Raw genomic sequence first — 9581 nt, forward strand, 5'->3', positions numbered from 1 at the left:
GTGCGGGACCGAACCCCGCGTGGAACCGACCCGGGGCCGGTTCAGAACTCGGTGCGAGACCAGTTCGGGTGTGAAACCGACCCCGGTGCCGGTTCAGACCCCGAATCCCGCGTGGAACCGACCCCAGAGCCGGTTCAGCCCCCGATTCTGGTGTGAAACCGACCCCGGAGCCGGTTCAGGTCCCGGTGCGAGACCGAATCCCGTGTGGAACCGACCCCGGAGCCGGTTCAGATCCTGGTGCTGAACCGGTTCTGGTGCGAAACCGACCCCGGAGCCGGTTCAGCCCCCGCTGCGGGACCGAACCCCGCGTGGAACCGACCCCGGGGCCGGTTCAGCCCCCGATCCTGGCGTGAACCGACCCCCGGTCCCGGTGCGGAACCGAATCCGGCGTGAAGCCGCTTGTGGCGCGGCCCCCGAGCCGGGGGTCCCCCCGGGGCTTTGTGGGGGTGGGGGTGTGAGGGGTGGGGGGGGGGCCCCGCGTGTCCCGCCGTGGGGGGTTCCTCTCCCCCCCGGAGCCGTTCCCGAATGGAAAAGCCGTGACTCAGGCGTGTGTCATCGCGGCGGCCGCGGCGCCCGGGCTATAAAGGAGCCGCCGGAGCCACCGCGGGGGACACACGGACACGCTCCGGCGCCCCCACGCGAGTCCCGACCCCCCCCCCACAGCCACACCCCCCCCCTCCAACCCATCACCGCGGCGGCGGCGCCTCCCGACGGGAATTAACGGGGGGGGAGAGAGAGAGAAAGAGCCCGGGGAGCCGGCGTGGGGGGCACGGGGGAGCGATTCACGGCGAGTGGGGGCGAGTCACGGTGAGTGGGGCGTGTCCACGTCGAGTGGGAGCGTTTTGCAGTGAGTGGGAGCGTGTCCTTGAGCGGGGGAGCAAGTTGCAGCGAGTGGGAGCGTTTCACGTCGAGTGGGAGCGTGTCACGGTGAGTGGGAGCGTGTCACATCGAGTGGGAGTGTGTCACGGTGAGTGGGAGTGTGTCACGGTGAGTGGGAGTGTGTCACGTCGGGTGGGAGTGTGTCACGGTGAGTGGGAGTGTGTCACGTCGAGTGGGAGCGTGTCACATCGAGTGGGAGTGTGTCACATCGAGTGGGAGTGTGTCACACCAAGTGGGAGCGTGTCCTTGAGAGTGGGAGCATTTCTGGGAGTGTGGGAGCGTGTCATGGTGAGTGGGAGCGTGGTCACGTCGAGTGGGAGCGTGTCACGGTGAGTGGGAGTGTGTCACATCGAGTGGGAGTGTGTCACATCGAGTGGGAGTGTGTCACGGTGAGTGGGAGTGTGTCACGTCGGGTGGGAGTGTGTCACGGTGAGTGGGAGCGATTCACGTCGAGTGGGAGCGATTCACGTCGAGTGGGAGTGTGTCACGGTGAGTGGGAGTGTGTCACGTCGAGTGGGAGCGTGTCACATCGAGTGGGAGTGTGTCACATCGAGTGGGAGTGTGTCACGGTGAGTGGGAGCGTTTCACATTGAGTGGGAGCGTTTCACAGCAAGTGGGAGTGTGTCACGTCGAGTGGGAGCGTGTCACGGTGAGTGGGAGCGTGTCACGTCGAGTGGGAGCGTGTCACGTCGAGTGGGAGCGTTTCACGTCGAGTGGGAGTGTGTCACGTCGAGTGGGAGCGTGTCACAGTGAGTGGGAGTGTGTCACAGTGAGTGGGAGTGTGTCACGTCGAGTGGGAGCGTGTCCTTGAGAGTGGAGCATTTCTGGGAGTGTGGGAGCGTGTCATGGTGAGTGGGAGCGTGTCACGTCGAGTGGGAGTGTGTCACGGTGAGTGGGAGCATTTCGCAGTGAGTGGGAGCGTGTCACGGTGAGTGGGAGTGTGTCACAGTGAGTGGGAGCGTGTCACGTCGAGTGGGAGCGTTTCACGTCGAGTGGGAGCGTGTCACGTCGAGTGGGAGTGTGTCACGTCGAGTGGGGAGCGTGTCACAGTGAGTGGGAGTGTGTCACGTCGAGTGGAGTGTGTCACGGTGAGTGGGAGCGTTTCACGTCCGAGTGGGAGTGTGTCACGTCGAGTGGGAGTGTGTCACGCCGAGTGGGAGCGTGTCCTTGAGAGTGGGAGCATTTCTGGAGTGTGGGAGCGTGTCATGGTGAGTGGGAGCGTGTCACGTCGAGTGGAGTGTGTCACGGTGAGTGGGAGTGTGTCACAGTGAGTGGGAGCGTGTCACGTCGAGTGGGAGTGTGTCACGGTGAGTGGGAGCATTTCGCAGTGAGTGGGAGCGTGTCGGCGGTGAGTGGGAGTGTGTCACGGTGAGTGGGAGTGTGTCACAGTGAGTGGGAGCGTGTCACGTCGAGTGGGAGCGTTTCACGTCGAGTGGGAGTGTGTCACATCGAGTGGGAGTGTGTCACACCAAGTGGGAGCGTTGTCCTTGAGAGTGGGAGCATTTCTGGGAGTGTGGGGAGCGTGTCATGGTGAGTGGGAGCGTGTCACGTCGAGTGGGAGTGTGTCACGGTGAGTGGGAGCGTTTCGCAGTGAGTGGGAGCGTGTTTGTGAGTGTGGGAGCGTGTCACGCTGAGTGGGAGTGTGTCCTTGAGAGTGGGAGCATTTCTGGGAGTGTGGGAGCGTGTCACGGCGAGTGGGAGCGTGTCCTTGAGTGTGGGAGTGTGTGTCACGGTGAGTGGGGAGTGTGTCACGGTGAGTGGGAGCGTTTCACATCGAGTGTGAGTGTGTCACGTCAAGTGGGAGCTTTTCTGGGAGCGTGGGAGCATTTCGAGGCGAGTGGGAGCGTGTCACGGTGAGTGGGAGCGTTTCACGTCGAGTGGGAGCATTTCACGTCGAGTGGGAGTGTTTCACAGTGAGTGGGAGCGTTTCGCAGTGAGTGGGAGTGTTTCTGGAAGCGTGGGAGCGTTTCACATCGAGTGGGAGCGTGTCACAGTGAGTGGGAGCATTTCACGGCGAGTGGGAGCGTGTCACAGCGAGTGGGAGCGTTTCGCAGTGAGTGGGAGTGTTTCACGTTGAGTGGGAGCGTTTTACAGTGAGTGGGAGTGTTTCACAGTGAGTGGAAGCGTTTCACAGTGAGTGGGAGTGTTTCACGTTGAGTGGGAGCGTTTCACATCGAGTGGGAGCGTTTCACAGTGAGTGGGAGTGTTTCACAGTGAGTGGGGAGCGTTTCACAGTGAGTGGGAGCGTTTCGCAGTGAGTGGGAGCGTTTCACGTTGAGTGGGAGCGTTTTACAGTGAGTGGGAGTGTTTCACAGTGAGTGGGAGTGTTTCACAGTGAGTGGGAGCGTGTCACGCTGAGTGGGAGCATTTCACGGCGAGTGGGAGCGTGTCGCAGTGAGTGGGATCATTTCACAGTGAGTGGGAGCGTTTCACGGCGAGTGGGAGCGTGTCCATCGGTCACGGCGAGCGACACCCCCCCCCCCCACGCCTCCCCCCCCTCCTCAACGTCGCGAGTGGGTCCCGCAGGTGCGAAGACCCCAGGGAAGACCCACAAACCACCCCCCCCGGCACATCATGACGAGTAAGTGTCGCCTGGTCGCGAGTGGGAGGGGGACACGAGTGGGGAGGGGGGGTTAAAGCATTGGGGGGGCTCCCAGGTTGGGATTGTGGGAGGGGGACACGAGTGGGGAGGGGGACACGAGTGGGGAGGGGGGGTTAAAGCATTGGGGGGGCTCCCTGGTTGGGAGTGGGAGGGTGACACGAGTGGGGAGGGGGGTTAAAGCATTGGGGGGCTGCTGGTTGTGAGTGGGAGACAGACACGAGTGGGGAGGGGGGTTTTAAGCATTGGGGCGGGGCTCCCTGTTTGGGAGTGGGAGGGTGACACGAGTGGGGAGGGGGTTAAAGCATTGGGGGGGGCTCCCTGGTTGTGAGTAGGGGAGACACGAGTGGGGAGGGGGGTTTAAAGCTTTAGGGGATGGTTTCTGCGTAGTAGTACGGTGACACGAGTGGGGAGGGGGGTTAGGGTTAAAGCATTGGGGGGCTCCCTGGTTGCGAGTGGGAGACAGACACGAGTGGGGAGGGGGGTTAAAGCATTGGGGGGGCTCCCTGGTTGTGAGTAGGGGGGAGACACGAGTGGGGAGGGGGGTCTAAGCATGGGGGGGGTGGTCGGGCACCGTGACAACCCCCCCACCCCACCCCCCCTCCTCTCTCGGGTGAGGGTTGGGGTGTCCGTGGGTGGATCCCCCCCCCACCCCCCCTTCACCCACGGCGGGACGGGGCGCGTCCATCCCCGTGGCCTCGGGGCTCGGGCAGCTGCGGCCTCGCCCCCCCCCCCCCCCACCCCCCCCCCCCCAAAAAACCACAAACGGCGCCCGGCTCGCACCTGCCCGCCCCGGGGCGACCGCTCCCCGCGGGATTATTGGGGGGGGGGGTCAAAAACCACGCGTGGGGGGGTTAGAAGGCGGGGGGAAGGGTGAATGGGGGCGCTGAGGGGGGAGAAGGAGCCCCCTCCCCCCCCTCCCCATCGTGGGGCGACCGCTCCCCGCAGGATTATTGGGGGGGGGTGGGGGGGGGTCACGGACACCGCGTGGGGGGGGGGTTAGGAGGCTGGGGGGAAGGGGGGAGGGGGGGCGCAGAGGGGGGAGAAGGAGCCCCCCCCCCATGGCGGGGGCTGCAGGGGGCCGCCCCTGACTCAGCCGCATCACAATTTCCACCCCCGGGACCTCCCAGCGCGGAGCCGCCGCGCCCCCCCGCTAAGGGCCCCCCCCCCCCCCCCCCACCCAAAAAACACCTACCGGGACCCCCCCCCCACCCGGGACCCCCCCACCCGGACACGGGAGCGGAGCGGGAGCCACGGATTCCGGGAGCCCCGGGAACCCCCAAATACCTGGAGCCCCAAATACCGGGAACCCCAAATACCGGGAGCCCCCAAATACCTGGAGCCCCAAATACCGGGGAGCCCCAAATACCGGGAGCCCCAAATATCGGGAGCCCCAAATACCTGGAACCCCCAAATATCTGCAGCCCCAAATACCGGGAACCCCACAATACCGGGAGCCCCAAATATCTGGAGCCCCCAAATATCTGCAGCCCCAAATACCGCGAACCCCAAATACCGGGAGCCCCAAATATCAGGAGCCCCAAATACCTGGAGCCCCAAATACCGGGAGCCCCCCAAATAGCGGGAGCCCCAAAATACCTGGAACCCCAAATATCTGGAACCCCAAATACCGGGAGCCTCCAAATACCTGGAGCCCCAAATACCGGGAGCCCCAAATATCGGGAAACCCGAATACCGGGAACCCCAAATACCGGGAGCCCCCAGATACCTGGAGCCCCAAATACCGGGAGCCCCCAAATATCTGGAGCCCCAAATATCTGGAGCCCTCAGATACCTGGAGCCCCCAAATACCGGGAGCCCCCAAATACCTGGAGCCCCAAATACCGGGAACCCCCAAATACCGGGAGCCCCAAATACCTGGAACCCCAAATACCGGGGAACCCAAATACCGGGAGCCCCAATATCGGGAGCCCCCAAATATCTGGAGCCCCAAATACCGCGACCACCCAAATACCGGGAGCCCCAAATATCAGGAGCCCCAAATACCTGGAGGACCGGAGACCAGCCTCGGGGGCCCCAAATACTGGGAGCATCAGTCCTAGGAACCCCAAATTCCAGGAGCCGCAAATACCGGGAGCGCCGGGAACCCCAAATACCGGGAGCATCAGCCCCGGGAGCCCCAAACAGAGAGACCCCGAAAATCCAGGAGCCCCAAATACCGGGAACCCCCGAATTCCAGGAGCCCCAAATACCGGGAGCCCCAAATACTAGAAACACCGGGAGCCCCAAATTACCGGCATCAGCCCCGGGAGCCCCGGGAGCACTGGGAGCTGTGGAATCCCAGCCCCGGGAGCCCCGGGAGCACTGGGAGCTGCGGAATCCCAGCTCGGGGAGCACTGGGAGCACTGGGAGCTGCGGAATCCCAGCTCGGGGAGCACTGGGAGCACTGGGAGCCGTGGAATCCCAGCCCCGGGAGCACTGGGAGCACTGGGAGCACTGGGAGCTGTGGAATCCCAGCTCGGGGAGCACTGGGAGCTGTGGAATCCCAGCTCGGGGAGCACTGGGAGCACTGGGAGCTGCGGAATCCCAGCGCTGGGAGCACTGGGAGCACTGGAGCTGCGGATTCCCAGCTCGGGGAGCACTGGGAGCACTGGCAACTGTGGAATCCCAGCTGAGGGAGCTCTGGGAGCACTGGGAGCTGTGGAATCCCAGCTCGGGGAGCACTGGGAGCACTGGGAGCTGTGGAATCCCATCTCGGGGAGCACTGGGAGCGCTGGGAGCTGTGGAATCCCAGCTCAGGAGCACTGGGAGCACTGGGAGCTGCGGAATCCCAGCTCAGGGAGCACTGGAGCACTGGAGCTGCGGATTCCCAGCTCGGGGAGCACTGGGAGCACTGGGAGCTGTGGAATTCCAGCTCGGGGAGCACTGGGAGCCTGGGAGCTGTGGAATTCCAGCTCGGGGAGCACTGGAGCACTGGAGCTGTGGAATTCCAGCTCGGGGAGCACTGGGAGCACTGGGAGCTGTGGAATCCCAGCTCGGGGAGCACTGGAGCACTGGGAGCTGTGGAATCCCAGCTCGGGGAGCACTGGGAGCCACTGGGAGCTGTGGAATCCCAGCGCTGGGAGCACTGGAGCACTGGGAGCTGCGGAATCCCAGCCCCGGGAGCACTGGGAGCACTGGAGCTGTGGAATCCCAGCTCGGGGAGCACTGGGAGCACTGGGAGCTGTGGAATCCCAGCTCAGGGAGCTCTGGGAGCACTGGGAGCTGTGGAATCCCAGCTCGGGGAGCACTGGGAGCACTGGGAGCTGTGGAATCCCAGCTCGGGAGCACTGGGAGCACTGGGAGCTCTGGAATTCCAGCTCGGGGAGCACTGGGAGCCCTGGGAGCTGTGGAATCCCAGCTCGGGGAGCACTGGGAGCACTGGGAGCTGTGGAATTCCAGCTCGGGGAGCTCTGGGAGCACTGGGAGCTGTGGAATCCCAGCTCAGGGAGCACTGGGAGCTGCGGAATCCCAGCTCGGGGAGCTCTGGGAGATGTGGAATCCCATCTCGGGGAGCACTGGGAGCGCTGGGAGCTGTGGAATCCCAGCTCAGGGAGCACTGGGAGCACTGGGAGCTGCGGATTCCCCAGCTCGGGGAGCACTGGGAGCACTGGGAGCTGCGGATTCCCAGCTCGGGAGCACTGGGAGCACTGGAAGCTGCGGAATCCCAGCTCGGGAGCACTGGGAGCACTGGGAGCTGTGGAATCCCAGCTCGGGGAGCACTGGGAGCACTGGGAGCTGTGGAATCCCAGCCCTAGGAGAACTGGGAGCACTGGGAGCTGCGGAATCCCAGCCTGGGGAGCCCTGGGAGCCCCGGAGCAGCTCCCCCACGCGTGTCCGTGCCCGCAGGGTCTCCGTGGCGGGCGCTGCTGGCTCTGCTGGGGCTGTGGCCGGGGCTGTGGCCGGGTCCGTGGCCCGGTTTGGGGGCGCCCCCCCCCGCCTGCGCCCCCCCGGACCCCCGCGTCGACCTGGACGGCATCGTCAGCCTGGCCAAGGCGCTGCTCAGCGACACCAAAGCCTTCCTGGCCGCTCCTCGTGGGTACCACGCGTGGCCCCCTCCCCATCCTAACCCCCCTCCCCACGCGTGTTTTGGGGTCACGCGTGGGCTGACACACCCCCCACCTCCTCCATCTCCGCAGAAGTCGCGATTCCCAGCGGAGGGGGAGCACAAGCTGGATTCTCTCCCCGTGCTCTCCATGAGCGCCCTGGAGCTCGCCAACATCCAGGTGGGGACACGGACACCAGTGGGGAAGGGGGAAAATTCAGGGGGGAAGCGGGGTCCGTGGGGTCCCGTGGGTCGGAGAGGGTTTTCCAGGTGGGGTCGGTCCCCTGTGGGCCTGGGGTCTCCGGTGGAAGCGGGTTCCCCGTGGGAGGGGGTCCCCCGTGGATGAATCTCAGTCCCCGTGGGTCTGCGCTCGGTTCCCGTGGGTCTAGGGTCACTTTCCCGTGGATGAATCTCGGTTCCTGTGGGTCTGGGGTCAGTTCCCGTGGGTTTTTCGGTTCCCGTGGGTCTGGGGTCTCAGTTCCTGTGGGTCTGGGGTCTCGGTTCCCGTGGGTCTGGGGTCAGTTGCCATGGATCTCTTGGTCCCCTGTGGGTCTGGGGTGGGTTCCTGTGGGTCTCTCAGTCCTACGTGGGTGTGGGCTCGGTTCCCGTGGGTCTGGGGTCTCTCCCCGTGGGTCTGGGGTTGGTCCCCGTGGATCTGGGCTCTCTCCCCATGGGTCTGGGGTCAGTTCCCGTGGGTCTGGGTCAGTTCCCATTGATCTCATGGTCCCTCGTGGGTGTGGGGTCAGTTCCCATGGGTCTGTGTTGGTCCCCGTGGGTCTGGGGTCGATTCCTGTGGGTCTGGGTCAGTTCCCATGGGTCTGGGCTTGGTTCCCATGGATCTCTTGGTCTCACATGGGTCTGGGTCTCTCCCCGTGGGTCTGGGGTCGGTTCCCATGGATCTCTCGTCCCACATGGGTGTGGGGTGGGTTCCCATGGGTCTGGAGTCTCTCCCGTGGGTCTGGGCTCGGTTCCCGTGGGTCTAGGGTCTCTCCCTGTGGGTCTGGGGTCTCTCCACGTGGGTCTGGAGTTGGTTCCCACGGATCTCTCGGTCCCACATGGGTGTGGGGTCGGTTCCCATGGGTCTGTGGTTGGTTCCTGTGGGTCTGGGGTCTCTCCCCGTGGGTCTGGGCTCGTTTCCTGTGGGTCTGGGGTCGGTTCCCATGGATCTCTTGGTCCCACATGGGTCTGGGCTTGGTCTCCTGTGGGTCTGGGGTCTCTCCCCGTGGGTCTGGGGTCAGTTCCCATGGATCTCTTGGTCCACGTGGGTGCAGGGTCAGTTCCCGTGGGTCTGGGGTCTCTCCCCGTGGGTCTGGGCTTGTTTCCCGTGGGTCTGGGTCGATTCCCATGGGTCTGGGGTTGGTTCCCAAGGATCTCTTGGTCTCACATGGGTCTGGGGTCTCTCCCCGTAGGTCTGGGCTTGGTCCCCGTGGGTCTGGGGTCAGTTCCCATGGATCTCTCGGTCCCACGTGGGTGTGGGGTTGGTTCCCATGGGTCTGGGGTCTCTCCCCGCGGGCCCGGGGTGGGTTCCCGTGGGCCCGGGGTGGGTTCCGTGGGCCGGGGTGGGTTCCCGTGGGCCTGAGGTCTCTCCCCGTGGTCCCGGGGTGGGTTCCGTGGTCCCGGGGTCTCTCCCCGTGGGCCCGGGGTGGGTTCCGCGGGCCCGGGGTGGGTCCCCGCGGGCCCGGGGTGGGTTCCCGCAGGCCCGGGGTGGGTTCCCGCGGGCCCGGGGTGGGTCCCCGTGGCTCTGGGGTCCCTCCCCGCCGGTCCCTGACCCCAGCGGTGCCCCAGGCGGCGGCGCTGAGCCGGCTGAGCGCGGACCTGGCCCGGTACCGCTCGCTGCTCGAGTGGCTGCGGCGGGGCGGCCCGGGGGCGGCGCTGCGGCCGCTGGACTCGGAGCTGGCGGCGCTGCAGGCGCGGCTCGAGCGGCTCGGGAGGCGCCTCGAACACCTGGTGAGGGACCGGGGGGGGCGGGACTTCCGGGATGGGCGGGGCTTCCGGGAGCCGCCAGGGGGCGGGGCTTAGCGAGGGGGCGTGGTCTCACTCTATTAGTTGCGTGTAAGG

At 65.4% G+C, this 9581-nt stretch overlaps 1 protein-coding gene across 1 annotated transcript; it reads left to right on the forward strand.

The window, feature by feature from the left end:
* The first annotated feature begins 2084 nt into the window (after window positions 1-2084).
* On the forward strand, window positions 2085-9542 carry IL11 (interleukin 11). Its single transcript, XM_069882748.1, has 4 exons — window positions 2085-2126; window positions 7237-7506; window positions 7618-7704; window positions 9309-9542. The coding sequence occupies exons 1-4, from the start codon at window positions 2085-2087 to the stop codon at window positions 9540-9542; spliced, it is 633 nt and encodes a 210-aa protein (XP_069738849.1).
* The last annotated feature ends 39 nt before the right edge of the window (window positions 9543-9581 follow it).

The sequence above is a fragment of the Phaenicophaeus curvirostris genome, unplaced genomic scaffold, assembly GCF_032191515.1.
Source record: "Phaenicophaeus curvirostris isolate KB17595 unplaced genomic scaffold, BPBGC_Pcur_1.0 scaffold_304, whole genome shotgun sequence".
Lineage (NCBI taxonomy): Eukaryota > Metazoa > Chordata > Aves > Cuculiformes > Cuculidae > Phaenicophaeus > Phaenicophaeus curvirostris.

Bases quoted from the DNA above. Each gene is read 5' to 3' on its own strand.
- IL11 (XM_069882748.1), top strand. From the start codon at position 2,085: ATGGTGAGTGGGAGCGTGTCACGTCGAGTGGAGTGTGTCACG. The intron at 2,127-7,236 runs GTGAGTGGGAGT...TCCCAGCCCTAG, and splicing joins GTCGAGTGGAGTGTGTCACG to GAGAACTGGGAGCACTGGGA. The intron at 7,705-9,308 runs GTGGGGACACGG...GCGGTGCCCCAG, and splicing joins TGGAGCTCGCCAACATCCAG to GCGGCGGCGCTGAGCCGGCT.